This window comes from Punica granatum, chromosome 6, assembly GCF_007655135.1.
Source record: "Punica granatum isolate Tunisia-2019 chromosome 6, ASM765513v2, whole genome shotgun sequence".
NCBI classification, from domain to species: domain Eukaryota; kingdom Viridiplantae; phylum Streptophyta; class Magnoliopsida; order Myrtales; family Lythraceae; genus Punica; species Punica granatum.
The window spans coordinates 26,098,503-26,122,804 of NC_045132.1; the positions used below are offsets into that span (position 1 = coordinate 26,098,503).

The following is a 24,302-nucleotide window of genomic DNA, read 5'->3' on the forward strand; positions in this document are numbered from 1 at the left end:
TTCACAAATAATTCGAACATGTATTTAACAACTAACGCTTAATTTGATAATTCGAACGGAGAAACTAGCCGTCCACATCGGCATTCCCAAAATTCTATGTTCCCATGGTCCCGATCGTTAACGGAAAATCCAGTCTTGTTTTCTCAAAAAACCGAGCAAGATTGCAACGTTTCACTTTACAACAACATTTTCCCGATGTAAACTTCGTGGGCAAAAGCAGTCGAGAGGTCCTGTTTCAGCATTCACCATTTGCTATGGCCTATGGCTGTATATGATACTTGTGATGAACAAGTCTCTGTTCAATCGTCCCAACTTGAGGGTCCGCCCATCCCGACTTCAATTGTGGAAGATCCAAGCACAGAGGGGTCGAAGCTCATCTTCTTGGATTTCTTCTTTTTGGGGGGGAAACTAACCGATTCGCCTGCGAAGCTTGATTTTTTGACATTTTTGTTGATCACCTCTTCCTTCGTACCTCCCCTATCATCATCATCATCTCCGCCTTCCGCTTGGAAAAGCTCCGAAAACGCAGCTTCTGGATCATCAATGACATCGATCTCGCTATAAACCTTTCCCTTCGACTTCCTTTTCTCTTTCTTCTCCACTGGCTCATCACCCCCTCCGGCGGCTTGACTGTCTTTCTTCGGCAAATCATCTTGTGATTTCTGTCGTTTCCTCTTACGATCCTTCTCTAGAATATAACCCTCAGCTCCATCACCACTTTTACTCTTTTTCTCCTTAGCGAGTGATTGCTCTTTTAGTTTTGCTTTCCCCTGGACACTATCCTTTTGTTTAACCTCTTTGACATCTTGATTGAATGAGAAATCATCAACAGCTTCAATATTACGCTCCTCATTCTTGGAGCCCCTATTGACAGGCTTGGCATTGAATATCTGCAGATTTGGCAGAGCCTTCCTGATCTGCGGCAAGGATCAAGATGATCCCAAAATCTCAGATAAGGAGGAAAAGATGCCATTCAGAATAGACACGACAGAAATCCACTAGGAAAATAGCAGAAACCTTCTTCGCCAATTTCTCATTCTCTGCAATTGGGTTCCCTTGTAAATTGAGGTTTCTTAGGTTTACTAATGATTTCAGTACCTGCAAATCTTTAGTATTAGAAGAAGCACAGCGAAAGATGTCCATAACAGAATGAACAAACAAAAAACAACAGAGAGAGAAAGTGTAACCTTCACGTCAGACCATCTTGTGATCAAATTATTTCCCAAGTCCAAGTTTTGCAGTTTCATATTCTTAGCCAATTCAGCTGGTAGAGTCTGACATTTGTTTTTTGGAGGGAGGAGAGGCAAATAATGTTAGAAATCTATAGATGGCCTTGAAAGAATTAATGTAATTGTAACAACTCCAAAGTAGGAGCAAAATCGATGAAGCAGTCATTAAACTCCCAAAAATGGGAAGCTTCCTCTCACATAAATGAAAAGCTATAACTCGGCTATTTACCTTGATGTTGTTGTGAGCTAGCCTCAGTTCTTTTAGCTCAACACATGATTTGAGTGAAGAGTCAATGGCTTCGAGTTGGCAATTTGATAGAGAGACCTAAAACCAGAAGACCATTATTCGTATTCTCTCGCAATGCCGATGGCACCAATGATAATGGACTTACCTTTGTGAGGGATTTCACCTTGAGGAGAGAGTTGCCGATATTAGTGATTGGATTCCTAGAGAGAACTAATTGAGAAATCAGAAGGAAAAAAAGAAAGAAAAAGAAGATCTCGGTTTAGCAATCCACATTAACTAGGTTGAATTGGGTACTGGAAAAGTATGTTAACTGATTGAAGAATTGATAGATATGTAATATTTGTAATGAAAGTTCACATATAAAAGCTAAAACAAGTTGGGAGTTTGCATATGCAAGACAGCATTCTCACCAAGAGTGTTCAGTTCTTTTATCTGATCAAGCTTACAAATGGAAGTGATCTCATTGTCTGCAGGAGAAGACAAAGCAGGAGATGAATGGAAAACTTGAAATAGTCTACTCAACCATAGTTGGTCTAGTGTTACGACTCACCGTTCAAAATCAATGCACGAAGGCCTACAAGAGACTGAACCTCATCCATTGAGGTAAGCTTGTTTTTCCCAGCATTCAGCACCTGATTCATAGAAGCAGTGAAGTCGAAATAAACAACTTTTTTTATTGCAGCATCATTCGAACGAACAATAGTTCAAAGAAGGAAATGCCTCAATCACACAATAATACTATTCCGCAGTCAAAATCTATCAATTGCATCGACTCCTCTGCCTTTTTTCCCTCCAATCCAAAATTCCATATGGATGTCCGAGTAATGTGTTGACCAGTGAGCAAGACATATATGGCAAAAAGCTGGTAATTTTCAAACTTTGAGGAGGTCCTCAGAGCACTTATTATTCTCGTATCATCATATTCATACTGAAAATTAGTATGGCAACAACAATAAGCCGATGATTGGTTCTTAGCACATTCAGCAGGAAACACAGGTTGAAGCTCATATATTTGATAACTCTAGTCGAAACGATTTGGCTGTCAAGACTCCAGAGGACACTTACGGTGAGGTTGAAGAGTGCTTCGACTCCTTTCAAGGTCTTGAGCTTGTTCTGAACCACAGAAAGCCACTTGAGGTTCACGCAGGGCTTCAAATCCTGATACACACAGAATTCCGAAAAAACAACTTAGCACTCACAGTTCAACATGCAGGACCAGGCAACGGCCGTACGGGAGACGACATGCGGTTCATTTCTACCTCAAGAGATGTGAGACTGTTGAACCCTAGATCGAGCCTCTGCAGGTTCCTGAAGTCCCTCAGGCACGAAACCTGGACAACACCAAATGAACCAAAGCTGGTGCGTGAGTTCTCAGCAGGAGAAGCTGGAAGTAGGCACGGCAAAACAAGGGAGGCGGCCGTACGTTGGAAAGAGCTTTGTGGTTGAGCTTGAGAGAGGAAACGGAGGCGGCGTCGGAGGCCTTGCTGTCCTTCAGGACCTGGTCGGTGCGCAGGGCACCCATCAGCATTGCCTCTCCGCTCCGCTCCGCTCCGCTCGGTGTTCCTCCCTCGACAGATCGATTAAACCCTTTTGGGCTCTGCTCTGTTTTGAGAAATCTTTATGTATAGCCCAATACGCTCTTGGCCTGTCTACTGCGGATCCACGACCATCGACATCCTGCTATATGTTTATAGCGAGCCGGACTAGACAACGACCAACATCGGATCGGATGAGCTAGCTACTCGGGGATCGATTCTATAATAACTCGAACTCTACTCGGCCTTGCCGAGCTCGAGGCAAGCCCAAGTCGAGCTTTTTATTTGCATGAACCGAGCTCGAGCTCGCCGGCATTGGAACCACCGATCTCACGAGCTTAATCGAGGAGGTTCTATGGAAAATTACATATATGCTCTTTTATTTCTGATCCAAGCCCATACTTTTGCTATCTTTTATGCAAGATTAGGCTGGACTTTTTTCTTTTCTCCCAAAAAGCCTAAACAAACCGAGCACGACTTGCTCAGTTGCATACCGAGCCAACCTCCAGCTGAGATTTCAAAGCTTGGCCGAGCTGTAGCTCAACATTTATAAATCAAGTTGAATTGAGCATGCCTATACTCGAGCCCGAGATCGATAGGGAGAAATGACTTTGCCCGTAAATTTGTAGGACTCCTCTCTTTATGCCACAAAGCAATCAGTAGTATCGTAGTAACCATTTTCCCCCATTATTCCTTAATTTGATTTTGATCCTAAAGTTCTCTAACACCCACAAGTTGATTTGAAGGGATCTGTTTAACTTCAGAATGGGAAGAATACTCAAAATCCAAGGCTAGTATTGCCCTTGAAAAAATTTTGCCAATGCAATCTACCAGGCATTCTTTGATCTTCCTCCCAACAATCCCACAGAATACAGTGTTTCCTCCGAGTCAATGTCCAACCATGGACCCCGACTTTCAAAAAAAGAAAAAAAGCAATACAATTACGCATAAATTACCTATATCCTCGAAACTCATGGCTATGATCACTCGGGTAAATTAACATTAGGCGTTCCTATGAGATATACTTGTCTTGCTGCTCCTGAAGCAGCCTTCCGGATGTCTTGGCATCAAGATATAGAGTAGTTACTTCCTCAATGTCCGCCTACAGATTGCAAACACAAACATGAGAATACATGGGATGGAACGAAAAATTAAGTGGTCAGGCGACTGCGTGTCTTGAGGAGCTCAGGAATTACTGAAAGCTACCTTGCAAATGCTATCTCGGCCATTCATCTTGGCCACGACACTGGCAGGGGACAACAGCTGCACTGCATGCCTGTAAAGACAAGGGGAAAATAAAAATTTGAATAAACCAAGCACTAAGAAAGAGGAGTAAAATCACATTTAAACTCGAGCAGAAATATCAGATGAAATTCAAGACCTTAAAGATGTTTTCTGTCCAATTTCTCCCAAGTAAGCCAGGCTTTCCTCATCCACCATCAATTCCTCCACCTGAGCACGGATCGCAATAATCTGCCCAAGAAAAGAAACAACTTGCATAAATCACTAGGCGTGATATTTATATATTTGGATATGGGCAAAAGGGTGTTTTAATGGAAACTTGAAGCACAGGCGGAAGGAGAACCTGTATCATCTCAGCAGGGCCATAGGTTTGTGCTCGGATGATCACCAACCGGTCTAACAAGTCTACAGGTATGCCATGAGGACTGGGCATATCTGTTCCCCTGCATATATTGCAATGCGCAAATTCAGAACAACTCACTCTCGAAGGAGTTCAATACTTGCCCTTTGGCTTGAAAAGATAATTTATACCTGACATTGCATATCCCCCTATTTGTCGCAAAGATCACAATAGGTGATAGTGAGCTCTCCAGAGCACGATTCAGATACGAAAAGCACTCCATATCCAACATATGAACCTACAAATTGTGAAGTTGGGGACATAGTATTTACTTGGATACAGCATGAACAAGATGTAAAGGAAAAAAAAGAAGGGCACCTCATCAATAAATAGAACCCCAGGTACAAGCTCAGCGACCCCTTCATCGATGTAACGGTTTACAACCTGTCAATAGCAAAATTCCATCATTGAATAAATGTGATTTGCAGAAATACCATTACATTTCTCAAAAGTTCAAGCTTTACCTTATTTATTTCCTGCCTTAACTTGTCGGTGATCTCTGTCTTCCTGGGTTTCATCATCTGTCCCATCAAGGATAATATGTCTTGTCCTCCTTGAGGCTGGGCATTTGCAGCATCCAGGTCATGCAGTGTTACATCCTGATGAAATATGACAGTGTTAAGAAACCAGAATAGAAGGAAAAGTAAGACGCATGCACATTAATCTGGATACACCTGAACTATCTTCTAAGTATGGAAATGGAAGAACGCTTACCTGAACTATCTCCTTCTTCTTATGAACTTCTCCTTTGGGAAGTGGAACATACTCCTCGGCTTCAAGGTCAAATTCTGTGGCAAAAGCATCACTCCTACCAACCCTTTTGACCGCTCCGCTATTGGCTTCTATGTATATAACATCACCAACAGCAACCTACATGCAATGACAACCATCAGCACAAATCCATATCATAACTGAAGCAAAAATCTTCAAATGAAAATTTGGCCGTGCAGGTTTTATAGTTAGAAAGAAGATGCATTGCCCAACAATAGTGGATTAATATATAGCAAGAGCGAAACATATACCTTTTCCTTGATCAAAGCATCATAGATTGTCGGGTCCAATTTCAGTTGCTTGGTTCCTTTAACAGTTTTTAATCCGACAATAACGTGGCTAATGCTTTTGCCATAGCCGCCGGTGACACTCTCAGTTTCTTCTGGGGAAAGCTCAGTGACCTATAATGACCTTAGCAAACCATCATCACCAACTGAACCAAAGTTCCATCAAAACAAAAACAAAACAAAGGGTCATGCTAATCAGAGGAAACTTGCCTCTCCTTCATAGACTTCTTTGTTTTCTTTTATACGCAAGCCAATGGCTCTCCGAAAGTTCTCCATCAAAACCTCAGTTTTCTTGACTTCTGAAGAGTATACTTCGGAACCAACCATGGGGCAGAATGGAACCTTGCTCCCAAGCTCCTGGGCTATTCCTAGGGCCAGTGCTGTCTTCCCAGTACCAGGAGGACCGGCAAGCAGGAGAGCTCGACCCGCCATCTTCTTCTGCCTAATCATATCGACTACAAGACCAGCGGCTTCTCTTGCTTCCGCTTGACCCACGAATCCAGCAGCCAAAGGCATTGCATTTCCACTGGCCTGAAGATACATCGACACCATCAGCTCGATAGATATGGATAAAAATGAAACCTTTTTGAACTCCTCAATACCAACCCAAAGCCCTAAACCCTCCAAAAACCAAGAAGCGAGTAGCTAGGCCAGGCCAGACCAGCAACAAATTGAAGCAATGACCAGTCTCGGGGGAAAGAGACTGAAACTGAAAGAATCTGGAATCAACCGAAGAGGATAGAGCTTGGCAGCATACATCGAGACCGAGGCCTTTGATGTGAGTGTGGGTGGCTATGCGCTGCTTCTTTGTGGTGGACTGCACCTCCTCTATCTTCATCTTTTCCATCAACCGCTCACCCCAAAGCTCTGTCTGCTGATTTCAGCTCGCTGAGTCGTCTTCGAGACGCCGGAGAGTCGTCGTATAGGTTAACGGAGCCGAACCGAGAGAAGCTCCGCGAAGGGGCAACAATGGCGTCCCGCCTTCGGTTAAAAGGGTAGTATAGTAATCCCCTGCTTCTCTGCCTTGCTGCTATAAGGTGCACCGTCGACTCTAGCTCGCCACGTGTCCGATCGCACCCGGTCCGCTCCGGTCCGGTCCATCAAGTCATCAACCAACACCCCTCTCTCTCTCTCTCTCTCTACCCATCTTCCCAGCATTGAATTTATCTGCCATAGATATTTTCTTTCATCTTCCATTTGCAACGTTGAAGCGGCAGAGAAGCTGATAAGGCCCCTGCAATGGAGACGCTCTCGGGGCTTAGATGCTCCACCGCCGTCGCCCACTTCCCCTTCCCTCGCCGTTCTCGTACTTCTCGCCGCCATAGAGATGTCTTCTTGGTAACTAACCAGTCCGTCTCTTCGCTGAAAACAAGCGTTAGCCCAGGTACGGATGGGAAAGTCCATTTTTGGTCTGATTTGATGCTGGGGATGGGAATTCTGTTCATTTCGTGTGGACTGCTGGTGAAAAATCCTGCCTTTACCATTCAAGCATTGTTGTGTGGTATGCTATTGGCTTGTTGTGCCTGGGGAGTGAAGAGAACCACTGAGCCAGTTCATTGGGAAATGCCATTTCTTAGTGTCTTAATTTGGTTAAATTCTTGTGCTTTGAGGAGCAGCATGAGATTATGCATGCAAAAGGGTTGGCAAGAAACGCAGGAATGGTATGAATTTTGCGTGTTAAATGCTCTGTCACTGTTGTTGTGGTGCTTGATTTTTCGCCGAAATAATATTGATTTGTGGCTCTTATGATCCTCATCTTCCTCGTAAGGTTTGTTTATTTCGTTAAGCTTGATACTAAAGTAAGCTTGATCTGCAATGGAGCTTTACTTTGTTGGTGATATGGCTGTCAGAATATTGACGTTTTGCAGATCCTCTTGATGGGCAGTAAAATGGTGCAAAGATCTGTGAGTTTCTAATTTCTTTTACTCACCATTCGTGTTTCTTGCATTTTTTTTTCTAGAGAGCGAACTCCTAGAAGAGGAAGTTTTGAGGACATTCTTGAAGGATAGGAAGTTAACTGGAGATTTCATATCAAAGGCTTCCGATATCATCTGGCAGAGGGACGCTTTGAAACTTATAAATGATGATGCTTTGGATCCTCATGATGATTTTCAACAGCAAAATTTGGTAAAATCCTCAGCCTTAACTTCTGTGGTAAATTACTAATGTCTTGAAATACCCTGAAATAGTCTCTTATCTTCTATTGTAGTCTCTGGAAAATAATGGCGGCTTCTTAAAACTGTCAAGGACCCATAAATGGGTAGTGGGTGACGATTCTGCCCCATTGAACAAGAAAACCGTAGCCAAGGTATGTTCCTTGTCTGCTTCAGCAGGTTCTTGAAGTTGGACAGAATTATTTGAATGACAACGAATTTGAAACTTTATAGTTTTTTTAGACAAAGAGGAATTATCATCTGACTGCAGATTCATTTTGTGACAGGCACTTCAAGATGACAGAGAGAAGAGGAAGAAGCTAAACCTTCTGCAATACGAAGCAGTATGATGCATTCTTGACTGAATGTTCTTCCAAAAGTAAATTTCCATTTGTGTTTTACATTTTCTCGCATAATGAAAGTGACTGGTCTCTGTTCTTTTTTTCTTGCAGCTGAAGAGGGAATTGACACTATTATCAGTTGGTATTGGAACTGCGTGTTCTGGGTATTGCTTGGTCGTCCTGTCTGTCCAGGTATAATCGGCGAACTTAATAACCTTGTCCACAATCTTTAGTCAAGTTATTGCTGAATGAAGTTATTATTTTGAACTAGTCAAGTTATTGCTGAATGAAGTTATTATTTTGAAACTTGCAAATTGGTGTATCAACGTTAAACAATTTGGTGGTTTTTCCTTTTGATTAGGCCGCTATCAGTTATGCTATTGGAGTTCTTTTCAGGTAAGTTTTTGAGGTATAAATTTTCCTATCTGGGGAGATTGGCATGCTCTGTTTGTTACTCTAACGGGTAACTTCTTCAGTGCAGCTGCTTGTACCTTCAGCTCTTGTGCCAACATGCAGACAACTTATCTAAGGAGATGGTTCCTCGGATCTTCAAACAGAAAAGGAGGAAGAAGTATGAACCGCGGAACTCCAAGTTGATCTATTTTAGGACCATATTAATGTTCTTGGATGTAAAAGGTTTTCCTTGAGGTCCTATGGGTCTTCTGTTTTCTCAGGATCGGAATAAGAAGCGAGGACCTGAGTGATTTTCTGGAGAGATCAATTAAAGGCAGCGGCATCGCTCTTTCGTCTCCAAGGCTTGTGATTCCTGCTGCAATATACGGGCTGTGGGTGCTCTCCTATCAATATATTAAGTCTGACTTCTTTGATTTTCAGGTATTCATCAAGGAAAAAGCATTCAATGCACTAAGGCAACTGAAGCTAATAATTGCTATACATGTAAGCATCAAAATAGAAACTTGTGTTTGTAAATAGCTTCTCCTTCTGCACTTTTGCACAGCTTGTGCCAGCCATGCTCGGGATGTTCGTGTACAAAGCTGCGGCGCTTGTCCAAGTCTACAGAGATAACGAGGACCTGAAGTTCATCTTCCCAGAAAATGAGGAAGGGTCAAGCTACTAACATGATGCTGCCTAGTACATCAATACGAGATCATCACTGCTGTCATGTTTTGTTACTTCAGGGGGAACAGCTGAACACTCATGAGTCTGCTTCATTGCCACTTTTAGATCATGACCCGGTTCTTCATCTAGTATCATGGAGATCCACATATATGCCGGGAGAAGCTCGTAGGGAAGAAGCGACTCGGAATGAATGGGATAAGATCTTCGAGCGGATTGAATATTTCTGCTGTGAAGATTGAGTGGGCAGATTCGCTGCTTCCACCATCTTTGATGTATTTCCATTACGGGAAGGAGATCAACATATGAGATCTCCGTAATGTATCATGTCTTGGTTTAAGATTCTCCAGTATAAATTGAGAATTTCATCATATCCAAGTTACAATTCATTCATGTTAATAAGATATATATCATACCAGAGCGAAAGCACTTCCAGGTCCGGTTTTGATCGATAAATTCTCGGGTTCCGTTTTCTACTTGTTAGTAATAGTAATTCTAAAACACGAATGGGAAGATTAGCAATGGGAAAATTAGCAGAGTAATCGACACCTGTTGATCATCATATATATATATTTTTCAGTGCAATTTTTTTGATTAATTGTCATTTTCTTATTAACTGTAGCACGGCTCGTAATTTAATTACGGTTGATTATCATATATATATATTTTTCAGTGCGAATTTTTCGATTAATAGTCATTTTCTTATCAACTGTTTCACGGCTCGTGATTAATTATCGACAATTATAGATCCATCCGCCAAAGCCATCTCTCTCTCTCTCTCTCTCTCTCATACGACCACAAGAGGTAAGTGCCGGCAAGTGAAGTGAAGAAGAGAGCCATTCCTCCCCTCCGACGCATCAAACAAACCGCTCATCTCTCTCCGTCTCTCTCCGTCTCTGGCGCCGCTCCGTAGATCGGTCGATTCGACTGGTGAAAGCCTAAATCGAGCTCAAGCTCCAGTTCCATGGCATCGAAGAAGCAAGGCCAGCGCCAGGTGCTGGAGTCCATGTACTCGGTCATCGCTCTGGTTTTCATGCTGGTGGCCTGCGTCGAGCTCGGCGATGCTGCCTCCGCCGTCGACGTCTACCGCCTGATCCAGTACGACATCTCCGGCGTCCCTTTCGGATCTCGCCTCGCCAGCCTCAACCACCACGCCTCCTCCTTGCACTTCTCTCCCGGTGCCGATCTCTCCCGCACTGTTCTCGTCATTCCTGTTCGCGAACTGGACCTCGGTTTCGTTAAAGGTAGCTACTTTCACCTTGCTGCTACCTTATTCAAAGCTTAGCGAGCTGCCAGGAGAGGATCTGATTGATATATCAGATAAGTATATGAATCATATGCCGACCAGTAATCTCGTAAATTTCTATATCATGTGAGCTCGGTGATTCATTTTTGTGAATCCTTTGCTGCTAAACTTCTCCTCCAATTCATCAGGAAAAATGAACTCTTTTTTCCCGAAGTCAGGCTTGAACTTATGAAGCTACATTAATGCGACAGTTTCCTTCTAAGCAATGTTGTAAGCTTACTCATTGTCACGTGCTGTTCTGTTTGGATGTAATCAAAGCGATGACAATAACATGTGTTGTCACAGTAGCTCGCTCTACTTTCATCTTTACCGCATCTGAGCTAGACGAGTTCTTAATCCTTTCGCCTTGCACTATGTCATTCTTCACGCATTGTTTCCTCCCTAATTTATAATACTCCAACACCGATATCTCTGAACCCCAAAGTTGATATTGCTGTTTTTAATAAATGGCAGAATATATATCTCAAAGACAGCCACTGGGGGGTCTGTTATTTCTGCTGCCTCAGATATTTTCTTTTGAAAATAAAGAAGGAACAACGGATAGCGACCAGAATGGTGGGCTAGAACTGCTCAAGAACAAGTTGATAGAGCTTGAACAGTCACTTATACATGCCAACATACTTGTGAGTGGAGTCACTGTCTCTGGTTTCTCATTTTTCTCCCTCTCATTTTGACATAAATGTAACGTGAGGGCTCCATATCTTATGGATGTGCACTGAATACTGTGCTCTTCTCTTTTTTATTTTTCCCACCATGTCCGCTGTCCTAAGGTCAACCTGCAGTTCGAAATATTAGTCCGACACCATTTTGCTAACAGTATTAGTTCGTAATATCTTCTTGGGGTGGATGTTGCAGTATCCAGTTTATTTTGCTTTTGAGGATGAGAATGTGAATGCTGTGTTGGCTGATATCAAGAAAAATGATGCCGCTGGTCAGCAGGCGACTGCAACAACCGGCGGGTGGGTTACTTATTTGATCAAAGCTGTGAAACAGGCTGTCAATTTTTTACATATAGGATTATTGCCTATCATTGCCTACTGGATTTATCAATTTCTCACTTTTGCCTTTAATTCCTTAGGTTAACTTTGTTTTTGGATAAATTCCAGATACAAGTTTGTGGTATCAGCTCCGGAGCCCAAGAAAGTTGCATCTCCCGTCATCACTAACATTCAGGTTTGAGTCTTGTGTCACTTAGTTCTGGTTATATACTTATAATGATCAGAAAACATGTAGATTCTCTTTTGTCTCTGCAGTTTGTGCTCTCAACTGATATTCTCAGCCCCCCAATAACCTTTTACTTCCCTTAATTTCTTCTTTTTGAGCTTTTGGTTTGAAAGCAGTTGGCTTGCCATCTGATTGGTTGAGTATGACACTTTCTGCATTTGTGTATAGTTGCCTTTTTAATTGCTTGCAGTATGCTGAAATTTCCACTTTATTTATGTCACTATATGAGTTGAATTATAGAAGTTTGCATCTGGAGAAGCAGTTGTACGCCACTATTTTTTTCGCTTTGGGGATAGTTTTCTATCATTGTCTCGTCTATTCACTGAGTTCATGTTCTGCTTTTTGTTTAATTTATTAGTTTATCCTAATTATATTTCAATATTGTACTGAAGTTGCATGTCTTACCCAGAAATCGCATAATTATTGTATGGTCAGAAGTAACACGAATTAAGACCTTATATGCTTTCTTAAGAAATCTTTCTAGTTTCAATTGATTTTATCTCAATTTATGGAATTTGGATCTGAGCTCATTCGATTATTATCAGGGATGGTTGCCAGGATTGAAAGCTGATGGGGATGCGACTCAACTACCAACCATTGCTATAGTGGTATCTTATGATACATTTGGGGCTGCTCCGGTAATTAGCTTGGTCCTGTTTTTTTACACATAATTTATACCTTCAAATCTATATATTGAGTATTACTGTTTCTACATGCAGGCATTATCGGTTGGAAGTGATAGCAATGGGAGTGGTGTTGTAGCACTGCTGGAAATAGCTAGGTTGTTTTCTATCTTGTACTCAAATCCCAAGACAAGAGGAAGATATAATTTGCTTTTTGGGCTCACATCCGGCGGACCGTATAATTACAATGGAACTCACAAGGTACTTCACTGTTCTTGATGAGCTGCTTTCAGTAAAATCCTTGTTGCAATCTTTTATAACGTGTTTTGTCAATGACTTCTTGTCGTTTTAGCTGACTAATTTTGGATTGTTCCCTTTGTAGTGGCTTCGGAGCTTTGATCAGCGTTTGAGGGAGTCTATTGATTATGCCATTTGTTTGAATAGTGTTGGCTCATGGGACAATGAATTGCATCTTCATGTGTCCAAGCCCCCAGAAAATGCCTACATAAAGCAGATTTTTGAAGTAAGTAATCAAATATATAAAACACTAATATTCAGGCTTTATTTTCTGTGTTGCATTTTACTGACTTCTTAGCTGCTGTTGCAGGGTTTTACTAATGTAGCAGAAGAGTTGGGAGTTAAAGTTGGTCTGAAGCACAAGAAGATAAACATATCAAATTCACGAGTAAGTTGAGGTTACCCTTGTAACTTGTTCTACAGACATTCTTTGCTTTCATTAGGCTTTCAATTATGCTGTTCAGAATTGATAGAAATTGAGGCCGTTTTCATAGGTAGCTTGGGAGCATGAACAGTTTTCACGACTTAGAATCACTGCTGCAACCCTTTCAGAGCTGTCTGTGGCACCAGGATTACTAGAAAGCACTGGAGGTTTGTCTGATGGCAGGTAACCTTTTCCATTTTCAGTGCTTTCTAAAGCTAAAGTATATTCTAATTTTCCACTGAATCACATTATATTAGAAATGTAGTATTTAGCTAAGAATTTGTTACTTGCAGGCATTTCCTAAATGAAAATGCGGTTATCAGAACTGTCAAGTTAGTCGCTGAAAGTCTTGCGGTAAAGTTCTTATATCTAAACATATTTTGTTTTTGGATATGGTCAATGGATCAACAGATGTATATACAGACTAATAGGAGAAACAAAAGCTAGATCCTGAATGCTGGTCTTCGTGCTAGTCCAAAGAGATGTATCTATGTGCCGAAGATGCAGAATCAACACATATTTGTTATTTCTTAGAATGACTTGAGGGCAAATGATCTCTCAGTGGATCCAGATTGATAGTACCTGCACGATTCATCTAAGATCCTGCAAAATTAGATTACTTGAGACGATTCTACTTTTGTTTAGGACCTTAATATTAGGCTTTTAATGCTGAAGATATTGCACTGGAAGTTTCTCAGGCTCTGACATATGATCGGAAGATTTCTTTTTTCTTAAAAAGATTTTACAGAGGCTCGGTTAAGATGCCAGATTTAGAAACAAATATTTAGATGAGTTATGTGGAGAAGTGATGAAGAAGCTTCCATTGTTGTGTTGGATCTTTACGCTTTATCTGATGGAACATCTGAACCAGCAAATCTTTAGCTATTTCATTTCCTTATTGGATTATGATCCAACCCCCTGCATAAAGATAGATGATGTTAAGGTCTTACATGTTCCTCATCTCAATGTCCTTTTCTATGTTTGCAGAGGCACATTTATGGCCACCAGGGAAAGAGCATTGAAATCTTTGCCAATGGTAGCAGTTTGGCTGTTAATCCTTCTTACATAAGATCTTGGTTGGATCTTTTGTCACGAACACCTCGAGTAGCCCCATTTCTTTCAAAGAACGACCCTTTTGTCATGGCTTTGAAAAAGGTTTCTAGTCTCTTCTCCTATGCGACATCATGAGTTTTTGTTAACGATCTCTCTCTTTCTAGTTATATGCCTTTACTTATTCTCATTTACCATGTCTTCTGTTGACAGGAACTGACAGACCACACTGATGAAGTAATTATGCAAAATGAGGTGCTGGACGGAATGTTCACTTTCTATGATTCCACGAAAGCTACTCTTAATGTATACCAGGTATGTCGCCTTGCCACTTACTTTTATTATCTTCTTATGTCGATGAACATTCTATTCAATTGATATCTCACGGTTTGTGTGGGGATACTGAAGAACAGTTGTATCTGGCAGGTTGCTAGTGTGACCTTCGACTTGCTGTTGCTTCTGGTGTTGGGATCGTATCTAATTGTTCTGTTTAGTTTTCTTGTCATCATAACTAGGGTAAGTTCGTTCTCCAAAGCCAGCTTCCAAAATGTCTATCCTGGACAGGGAAATAGGAAACACGTAAAATGCTAAATTCATGTTGCTATGTCACAGGGTCTGGATGATCTCATCAGTCTATTCAGGCGACCTCCCTCTCGAAAGGTGAAAACCGCCTAGATGATTGGATCAGCACATGCCGTGGATCCACTGTCCTAAGCTCATATTTTAGTTAACCCCGAGGACATCTCTCAAGTAGCTTCAAACTGTTAGCTGCCAACAGCAGTTTCTTGGTGTTTCCCGACTAGTTTTAACTTAGCTCGATCTCACAGGTGCCATGTCTTGGTCCTGATGTTTTGTATTCCTCTTATAGGCCGTGCCACTACAAGGGTCATGATCGAGATGAGGGAATTTATTTCCTTTTGGAGTTAGGCAGAAGATATATAATTTTTCGATGTGTCAACAAAAATTTTGCTAGTATCAAATTTTCCTAAGATGGAATGCTATTGATGCATGCTAAGCTGTGGCAATGTGCCGAATCGGTATTATCTTGAGGATGCATTGGATGTAGTTATTCAGGGGCCTCGATGGACACCATGCCCGCAATTAGGTATCAGTGATTCCATGATGTTAGCTTGATCTAGTGAATGTTCAATTTATCAACATATCTAGTCTATTTCTCGAATGGATCGCCAACGCAAATTTCAATCTATTATGCACGGGTTTGTTAAGATTAAGGAGCCTTGCCTATGCAATTTATCATACCGTGCTTGGGAGGCATCAAGCGTACCCACAAACGCGTACATCAATGGCTTCACGTTGAGGTAATACAATAATAATGACACCGATTAAGAGCAATCTCAAGAGCTGATGACTCTGCTAGTTGCCAATGCTACAAGGTAGATGTTAGGCTTCGACTATCTTCATTTCTCGATATTAATTATGAACATAGGTAATGTTGATCCTTAGACGATCAACAGCCACTTACAACCACCACTAGAATCCGAAAGGCCACACAATCCAAGCCTTTAACTTCGGGGCACATTTTCAGACTAACTCCCAAATAATACACTTAAAGCAATAATTTACATGTTGAGACATTCCCCGAAGCAACTGTTGATAGCATCTACAGTTCCTGACTCTGTCGCTTGTGTACACCCCTCGATGTTACAGCTTCTTATTAGCCCAATTTCTATGCAATGGCAAGGGCGCCAACATCTCAAGCTATCTGTTCTTATGGATCTGAGCCAGAGCCGCCACAGCTGCAGCTGGGAATCCTCGCCGGTCCTTTTCAAAGTCCTCTTTTAGCTTTGAGACTCGGGCTTCCAATCTCATGAATTCCTGCATTTGAGAAGGATGTTCTTTCTTGGAAGACCAATGATTGCCTTAAATGGTAGCACGAGTTTCTGGTGGAAAAACATAGAAATTACCTCCCGTGTAACTATCTTATGCTTCTCTTCCTGAAGCTTTGCGCAGTCTTCCTTAAGTTTCGTGTTCTCTTCCGTCAACCGTGCCTGCAAGTGGTTGAAATTTTGTTCAGCTTTCGGAATATTCTGTGCCTATTTCCAACCCCCCACACCACCACCACCACTCGCAATCACTAGAGGCCTTATCACAGGAATCTCAAAGTTAGATCACTTCAGAAAGCCCAACAATATCAACTGAGAGAGTCGGTTTTGTATGCAGCAACACGTAAGTAGTTAAAAACCCATAACCATGTTTAAAATGTCGAAGAAAAGTATCAGACCGTTTCAGATGCCATAGTAACTAACAGTTGCTCGAGGTTTTCTTTCTGAGCTATCAATGCATCCTTTTCTTGTTGAAGCTTTGCATTGTCTTCTTTCAGTCGGGCTACCTGTGCCTCCATCTGTTCAAGAGTTTCCTGCGAGTGGTCACAACTTAAGTCAATGAGATAGAATTCACAGCTATATATACGAGAAAGATATTCGGATGAACTGTGCCTAGCGGAGGATAGTAAATAACCTTGTTATTGGAGTTGATCTGACTATCCGTTTGATCAACTCTTAAATGTATACCGTTCAAAATATCCTCGAAATTCTCTCTGGCATGAACAGTGGGCGTCTGCGAGTCACTTGGAGGGGGTTTATATTTTGGGCACCCGCCATCAAATATATGGCGGTTCAAATGAGTGGTCCCACACCTGCTCGAACAAGCGTAGAATTGACCACAGTGGTTGCATTGACATTCTTCACGTTCACCGGGCCTCTTCTCAAGCCTTGTGAAATGCAGCCATACCCTTGACCTGAACTTCCCTTCTCTCTTCCGCTTCTCCCCCGTAGTTGCTTCAAAAGGAGCGGGAGACACATCTGGGTCAGGTATGATTCCGGCGGTCGCATCTATCATCTGGACAAAAGAGTATCACTAGTGAGGCCTCAAACCTTTCTGCTAAATAAGAAGTCTATGGAATTTGCAGAATGAAGGATCCACTCTTGTAGTAGCTATCCCATTCATAACAAAACGTATGGTGATCCGGGACAACATGTGATGCGGTTCGTAACTCGGCTGCTCAAGCCATTTCGCAGCACAGCTTCCCGAGCTATTTCACCTATAATAAGAAGCTTAAAAACCAAAACACACTCGCCGTAAATTTTGATCAAGTGACAGAATAAACGGTCATCAAAATTTATTAGAGAAGAAGCCATCACTCGGCCGATTTGAGCTCAAGGACTACTAGCAATGAGAAATCTCGGGCTCTAAAAAATTGTGACATTTCGACTGACGTACAATGCAAAGTTGTTCAAGTACAAAGACGCAGCAACGGCGAACCACTCAATTCGCAACGAATTCTGCTGTAAGGGAATAGAAGCTTCTCTTCATTTCTATTCTCACTATACAGCTTTGACTTGAAAGCACAACAGGGCTTCATATATGCATCAAATGGAACCTTTCAGCTCTCAGACGAACAATGTAATGCCAGTGGAAACCCGAACGAAAGAACAATCAAAACCATGAAACTTACAAAACTTGATTGCGAGAGTCATATGCACAAATTATTCCAAATTCAGAATCAGAAATCAATCAAAGAACAAACCTTCCCTGCACAGAGACGTCATAAATCATCAAAATTTGCGAAATTGAAGCAAAATTCAAGCAGAAAACGATCAGATTGAACAATGCAAAAGAGGAGGAGAGATCAAAATCAAACAGCATGTGGCGAACCTGAAGCGGTTCGGCGAATTGATCCGAAGAACTCATCGGGCATCACCGGCGAGGGAGGGACGGTCGATCGATCCATGGCTGAGGGAGGTTGCTCGACTTCAGCCCGAAGACACCCCGATGTTCAGTTCTCGGGCCGGGCTGCAGTCCCAGTCAAGGAGAACTTGAGCTCGCATTTTACCGGGCCGATTTCTCCGTCAGCCCAATTGACCATGTGGGCTCTACGGGCCGGTTGAAGCCCGAAATTCGTATACCCTCTGGACAACGCCATTCCTCTTCGCCTAAGAATAGTGGCACTGAGGAGTATCGAATTTTTCAATCGACAAAAAAGGTGTGAAAAAGTTATCCGGTTATGGGCGGGACTGTATGGGGGAGGGAGTAAATGAACACAGTTCACTGCAAATACAACACAATCGATTAGAGCCGAGGTGCAGTCAACTGTATTCATTTAGAACTCTCAGATGGTCATGCTAAAAGATCGAATACGCTTCCAAAAGATGTTCGATAGAGCTTATACAGAAATCGCCTGTCAATAATATTATTATCGGATGGAGTCATGCCGCCATTTATGAAGTATTCTCATTAGGCAGCAAGCAAGCTATTCCATTCATCCAATGTCTACGAGTGATCCAGCCCTTGATCTCAAACTTGAAGTGGCAATAGGCGTTGATTATACAATCCCGAGCAACGTTGCTATTGCTGCAATGGAATATAATATTTTTTTGGTAAAGTTGTTGATATCGATTGTTGCCAACCTACGATCGAGACAAATTCCGATTTAAATATAGTAATTTAGCGGCTGGTTAATGGGAACTTATCATATTATATATATAATAAGTAGTGGTGATGAGATTGGGACGGATCAATTACATAGAACAGATCGGCTTCCAAAAAGATTGTACTCTTTAGGCAAACACACATTAGCGTTGACGGTGCTTATAATGCAAACTCGGAGCCGTAAAGTTTGGAAATTTTAGGATTGAAAAACATAAAATATCATAAATGGACTTTCTTTTGACTCTCCAACTAATGGATTTTCCCATGAGGAAACTAATGGATTTTCTTGTACAGATCTCACTTATAATCGATAAGAAATGAATGTTTCTCTGAACGTGATTCATGCTGTGAATTCGTCCTAGAGTGCAACAGTAGGTTATTATAAGCATATTTCCACCGATTCTTTTAAAGCAGATGCATACAGTTTTTAGTAGGAAACTTCAAAACCATGGCTTCCGTAAAATTTGAAAATCGCAAGTATGATTGTTTTCCCAGAGTGTAAAAGGTAAATTATGGAAATTTTCGCCCATATACATATAAAAATTTGAAAGTTAAAATGTGAAATGGGAATCCAATGAGCAGACACCACAGCAAAATTCATTATATTAATTAATTGCACATTTAAATTATCATAGACGCAGGAGAGAGAGGAGAGAGGGTGAGTGAGAGATAAAAATCTTATATGTAACAGTTATATGGAACAAAATTCACATGGTAAAATCACAACCCTTCAGGGTATCTCAATTTTTATTAGTTTTTAGAAGTATTACAAAACTTGAAAATTTAAGTGTTTTGTGATTTTGTCACGTGAATTTCATTACGTATAATTGTTGTAACTAGGTGAGAAAGTAGATAGGAGATAATTCGGGAAAGAGAGAAGGAGGGAAAATGGAGGGAAAGGAGAGTGAGTAGTTACCCTTTAGAATTATCATCATATCCATAGTTTACGGGTATTTAATTAATAAACTAGCTAGGAACGTGATTCCACTAAAAACTATTGGAAGCACGAGCAAGAAGAAAGAGTAGTAGCTACCACATTAACGTGCTTCTCTTATTTAGTATGGATAAACAAGGAGTAATTCCATATATCAAGGTGAGTCAAAATCCCACAAGTCTATAAGTTTATCTAAGTTCAGCTGTTCCAAGTCCCACATAGGCTCTTTCGAGCCACTTGTAGGATCTGCCCTGCTCGAACTTTCGGGTTTGTCCATGGATGCTCCGTATTCTCCTCCTGATGCACTAGCGTCAACGGGCCGTGCCTCCTCGGGAATCGCCACCTCTGGGCGGCGCTCGAATGCCCGGAAGCTCCCCGAAATCACGTAAACTCGGCACAATGTGAACTCATGCCTTAACTGCATTTTTTTTTTCACGCGTACATTTTATGACGTTCAATACACAATATCAGAAGATATGAAACAGAAAGGAAACCTTACCAAAAAAATTACTCATATGTGCATGCATAATTAAGTATCTATACGTACAATGCAAATGCTTATCATCTGGAAAAAGAAAATCTCTACGTTTTTTTGGGTGAATAAAAAAAAATCTCTACGTTAACCAGAGAGATAATGTATGGACCTTGGGAATATCTTGGTGGGAAGTTCTTTGAATAGCTTTGTACTCATGCATCTTCCATTCGGTTTTCCTCCCAGTATGGGCGTGCCCTAAATAGAAAACCATCGACCTCCTCAACCCGATAACCCGGTGATCTGAGGAGTAGACATAACCTGGTGACCCTGTGCCCTTCCAATATCCTGAAGCCGTGCTCCTACTGAGCCTTCCTCCCCTTGCTTCCCTTTCCTGTCTTGGCACGAAGAAAAACCACTGCTCGGTATCCCCTCGGCATAGCTCTCCCGCTAGTTCTACAAATTAACATACATGTTAACTATATATTTTTTTCTTTTGAAAACATGAATGTAATATAATCTTAAAGAAGAGGTTTCAAAAAAATTTCTAAATGCAGAGCATACATATATATATATATATATATATCAGCTTTTTCTAGCAATAAACCATTACGGGGGAGGTCCTGTGGCTCTTTCTCGTAAATGTCGATGACAGGAATGACTCGGTGTATGTGTTCTGCGTTTCGACCCTCAAGCTGGTTGTGCAAGTAGAATGAGAGCAGCTCCTCTTCATTCGGATAGAACCGATAACCTCGTGGCAGATGCTCCTTCTCCATTTTTGCCAGAGCTTGCTTTCTTGCAACCGCCCTCGGCACCATACTAAAATAAATGAGCCTTGCGATTTGTTACAATCGGCTTGAGAGGGATATACATATATAGAGGGAGAAGAAGAAGTGAGAGACCATTCCGAGTTAACTGTAGAAGAGGAAAGAAAAAAAAAAAAAAAAAGGAAGAAACGGTGCAAGGAGAGAGCTTCGAAATTTCGAACGCGTTTCTAGGGAAGAAAGTTTAAAGTGGGCTAATTAGATCTTGCCAGCTCTCGAGGACTTATGATTAATTAAATTATCCAATAACAACACAACCTTTTCTCACTTAAGTTCATGAAATATTTTCAACTTATTGACTAATAATAATTTTCCTTAGCCAAATTTCAGCATATATAGCCTGATCATGAAGTGCTTCTAGAGTTTGATCTCTATACTATAGGTAAAATACGTTCTACCTAGTGAGATTTACCAATTGTACCATTTTGAGCACAAGTAATTAAGTATTTACTTGTCATCTAGTTTGCGCGTTGCACCGATTGTTACATATACTAGACAAACGGGTCAGCGCATGTGCAGGCTAGAATTATTGTTGTAATTTACAACAATTTAGTTATAATTTTTTCTATTATAACTTCTATAAAAATATTTTTGTTTATTCCGTTACGTATCTATAACATTTGTTGTCAATGCAATCTCTCACCTTAATTAGTAGAGTGATCTGGTAATTACCCCATTGTAAGAATATATCAATTCCTTTAATTCAAAAAATATATGTTAGTTCATACATCCAACAAAAAATAAGACTTAATAATATACCAAATATTTCATGTATTCATGATTGTATCTTCATAGGTAGTTCATCGGTTGTCTAAATGAAAATAATCTCCTTCTAATTTATATACAATATTTTTTTACTTACTTCTAAATGAAAATGAGTCTTATAATTCCATTGTAGTTTTGATTTTTACAGTTGATAAAGAACTTTCCCATTCAAATTTGGCTCCATGTTGGAGATCGTACAGCCCAAAAATGGGGTCTTTCCTTGGAACACGATTATATCCATGATAATCAAATTCAATTTATTATGAGTAACCTTAGATATATGATATATGATTTTTTTTATTTAAGTCTTTTCAGTTTCTAGAGTGAAGGTGGCAACACGATATCGCCAATTGTCATGTTCTCGTTAGCGGTGGCACAAAAAAGTTTCTCAATGAGGGACATCCTTTGTTCTATGTGGCACTTTCCAGTTTGTCGCTTCGCCTTTTATTATTTTATATAGATGTATTTTTAGTTAATTTATTTTCACATTAAAGTATTGAAAATAGTTTCTATACTTAATTATCTATCAAGTGCAACTAAAGTATGCAAAATGAATTTATAGAGGAGATTATAATGGAATCCTGAAATGAGGACATTCCGTTTATCCGAGGGAAAGAAATTAAAAAGAAAAAAGAAACAAGAATGCTAGAGTTAGCCCAACTTGGTTGATCTTTCGAAAATTAAATTTATAAAAATTAAAATTTAAAATTTTAAAATTTCAAAGGAAAACCGAGTTATCTTGAAATATAATGTATTATGTAAATTGCGGGAATTCAATAAAATGAGCATCGACGTCTACATTTTTATTTTTATTTTTAGCTAGTCTTTCGTTAATTGAATTTTCAAATTTTAAAAGTAAAAAAATGAGTTGTCTTTTAAATATAATGTGTTATGTAAAATATGGAAATGCAATAAAATGATATGAGTCTACGAAATCAAAGAATCTTTCAATAATTAAAAGTGAATTTTAACAAATGTCATTGACATTGCCAGTTTTATTTGTTATATCACTGATTTATCTAAAGTAAATTTTATATTTTATAATATAAGAAATTTATTTTTTTAAGAGATAATCTTTTAGTATTTTATTTGTTATTTTATTGATATGTTGATGCGTCAAGAAAATTAATTTTTCACAATTATATGATTTTTTATGATTTACTAATTTATTATTTTCTATAAAATATTTTTTTGTCATTTCTTTGTAATTTATTTGTGATTTATTAATAAGTTGAAGTGTCAAAAATATGAAAAGTCTCGAATGTCACGTGGCAGAAACTGATACATGACAAAATTTGGTGAAATGATGTGTCAAGCATACGAAATTTTTTGAATGTCACTTGTCAAATATATAAGAAATCTTGAATGTCCAATAATGGAATCTGGTGAAGTGTCACAACCATTATGTGTAATATATAAATTAAACAAGGAAGGTCAAAGGATCACCGTATTGTTTTGACGTACATGTTCTTAATTTCATTGCTACTAAATTGATCTCTCTTAGTGTGCGTGCAACCTATAAAATCTAAGAACACCATAGAACTCTTATAAATTTATCTTTATTACGAACTCGGGTCAGTTTATGTGATTTCACGCTTATTCTTTTTAAATGAAGTCTCGAATTTAGGTATCTTATGAATGACCTAAAGATGCAACCCATAATTCTTTCATATGTCAGGAGCAAACATGAGTATACTCTATGCCCTTTTAAATAAATGCTTGAATTCAGGTATATATTTTATGAATGAACGCTACCTATAATTTTTTCATATGCCAAGAGCAACTCTGAGCATCCTATGTGTTTACTTCAAATGAGGATTCTATATATCATAAAATAGTTTCTTCGATATGATTTGAGATAGCCTTAGAGAGATTTGCAGATTAATCTCAGAGGAAAATGATTTTCGGGATAGATCCCATACTTGAGCACAGGGGCGGAGCCAAAAATAAAGTTGAGGAGGGGCAAATTAAAAGTTTTGAGATAAAAAGTCAAATAATAAAATAATTCAGGGGACATTGATGGTTTTTTAGGGGCAAAAGTTAAAATTTTTACAAATTTTAGTGGCTCCGCTCCTGCTTGAGCAAATGCCGCAGCTCGTGAGAGGGCATAATGCCAAGGTTCTTTCTTCTCATGGATAAATTTGTGGATATTATCACATAGTATACATAGAAGAAATTAATCTCTTTCAAAAAAAAAAAAAGAGAAGAAAATAATCTCTGTTGCTACTCATCTCGACCCTGGGAGAATCTCCGTCGGATCGCATGTCGGATCTTCTTCCGGGCCGCCGACAACTGGGATTACTCCACTGACTTTACAGACTCTGATCAACGCCCAAAATCATTACCCTTTTCTTCTAGGCATGAATAATGAGATCTCAACAGAAAGTCAAAAGCACTCAGTAAAAAAACACGAAGTCAAAAAATTACACAGCAAAAAATAAATTAAGAAAATTTCCACCGAAAGAGAGAGAGAGAGAGAAGATAGGAAGAGAAGGAATTTACAGGATCAAAACTTGTCTGCCCATGGAAAACTAGGCCATTTATATATAAAATATTTTCAGAGGCAAATGAAGTTCAAGAGTATAGTAGAATGATGAAATAGAAATTTTAATAGTCAATAAAATGATACGGGTGTTTTCATTATATGCATTA

At 40.0% G+C, this 24,302-nt stretch overlaps 6 protein-coding genes across 8 annotated transcripts; 2 read left to right on the plus strand and 4 right to left on the minus strand.

Annotated features, from left to right (window-relative positions):
• On the minus strand, positions 1-3,080 carry LOC116210577 (protein phosphatase 1 regulatory subunit 7). The gene is made up of 10 exons (XM_031544483.1): positions 2,900-3,080; positions 2,736-2,807; positions 2,542-2,634; positions 2,027-2,108; positions 1,887-1,943; positions 1,622-1,686; positions 1,459-1,554; positions 1,188-1,274; positions 1,018-1,098; positions 1-917 (listed from the first exon to the last, which is right to left on the minus strand). The coding sequence occupies exons 1-10, from the start codon at positions 3,002-3,004 to the stop codon at positions 300-302; spliced, it is 1,356 nt and encodes a 451-aa protein (XP_031400343.1). The 5' UTR covers positions 3,005-3,080; the 3' UTR covers positions 1-299.
• A 704-nt stretch (positions 3,081-3,784) lies between these two features.
• Positions 3,785-6,683, minus strand: LOC116210576 (ruvB-like protein 1). The gene is made up of 11 exons (XM_031544482.1): positions 6,469-6,683; positions 5,922-6,242; positions 5,676-5,825; positions 5,368-5,523; positions 5,118-5,252; positions 4,972-5,037; positions 4,785-4,891; positions 4,597-4,696; positions 4,393-4,484; positions 4,218-4,287; positions 3,785-4,113 (listed from the first exon to the last, which is right to left on the minus strand). The coding sequence occupies exons 1-11, from the start codon at positions 6,556-6,558 to the stop codon at positions 4,024-4,026; spliced, it is 1,377 nt and encodes a 458-aa protein (XP_031400342.1). The 5' UTR covers positions 6,559-6,683; the 3' UTR covers positions 3,785-4,023.
• A 192-nt stretch (positions 6,684-6,875) lies between these two features.
• LOC116210578 lies at positions 6,876-9,721 on the plus strand. Of its 2 annotated transcripts, none has more exons than XM_031544484.1 (9): positions 6,876-7,095; positions 7,672-7,838; positions 7,921-8,019; positions 8,152-8,208; positions 8,317-8,397; positions 8,567-8,601; positions 8,687-8,776; positions 8,880-9,102; positions 9,345-9,721. In XM_031544484.1, the coding sequence occupies exons 1-9, from the start codon at positions 6,951-6,953 to the stop codon at positions 9,522-9,524; spliced, it is 1,077 nt and encodes a 358-aa protein (XP_031400344.1). In that variant the 5' UTR covers positions 6,876-6,950; the 3' UTR covers positions 9,525-9,721. The 2 variants fall into 2 exon arrangements, with proteins under 2 accessions (XP_031400344.1, XP_031400346.1); XM_031544486.1 differs by having other exon boundaries at positions 6,882-7,095; positions 8,880-9,039; positions 9,164-9,721.
• Positions 9,722-10,045: 324 nt separating this feature from the next.
• Positions 10,046-15,262, plus strand: LOC116211164 (nicalin-1). Its single transcript, XM_031545411.1, has 14 exons — positions 10,046-10,526; positions 11,042-11,211; positions 11,444-11,547; positions 11,695-11,761; positions 12,358-12,450; positions 12,532-12,696; positions 12,818-12,958; positions 13,043-13,120; positions 13,227-13,339; positions 13,450-13,510; positions 14,144-14,311; positions 14,420-14,521; positions 14,633-14,722; positions 14,819-15,262. The coding sequence occupies exons 1-14, from the start codon at positions 10,247-10,249 to the stop codon at positions 14,879-14,881; spliced, it is 1,695 nt and encodes a 564-aa protein (XP_031401271.1). The 5' UTR covers positions 10,046-10,246; the 3' UTR covers positions 14,882-15,262.
• A 329-nt stretch (positions 15,263-15,591) lies between these two features.
• On the minus strand, positions 15,592-18,016 carry LOC116211165. 2 transcript variants are annotated; one of them, XM_031545412.1, is made up of 6 exons: positions 17,882-18,009; positions 17,754-17,758; positions 16,685-17,065; positions 16,449-16,583; positions 16,132-16,215; positions 15,592-16,042 (listed from the first exon to the last, which is right to left on the minus strand). In XM_031545412.1, exons 1-6 carry the CDS (start codon positions 17,955-17,957, stop codon positions 15,926-15,928), a joined length of 798 nt encoding a protein of 265 aa, XP_031401272.1. In that variant the 5' UTR covers positions 17,958-18,009; the 3' UTR covers positions 15,592-15,925. The 2 variants fall into 2 exon arrangements, with proteins under 2 accessions (XP_031401272.1, XP_031401274.1); XM_031545414.1 differs by lacking the exon at positions 17,754-17,758 and having other exon boundaries at positions 17,882-18,016.
• A 1,727-nt stretch (positions 18,017-19,743) lies between these two features.
• LOC116212306 (NAC domain-containing protein 90-like) lies at positions 19,744-21,002 on the minus strand. The gene is made up of 3 exons (XM_031546863.1): positions 20,675-21,002; positions 20,234-20,517; positions 19,744-20,007 (listed from the first exon to the last, which is right to left on the minus strand). The coding sequence occupies exons 1-3, from the start codon at positions 20,877-20,879 to the stop codon at positions 19,744-19,746; spliced, it is 753 nt and encodes a 250-aa protein (XP_031402723.1). The 5' UTR covers positions 20,880-21,002.
• Positions 21,003-24,302: the final 3,300 nt, after the last annotated feature.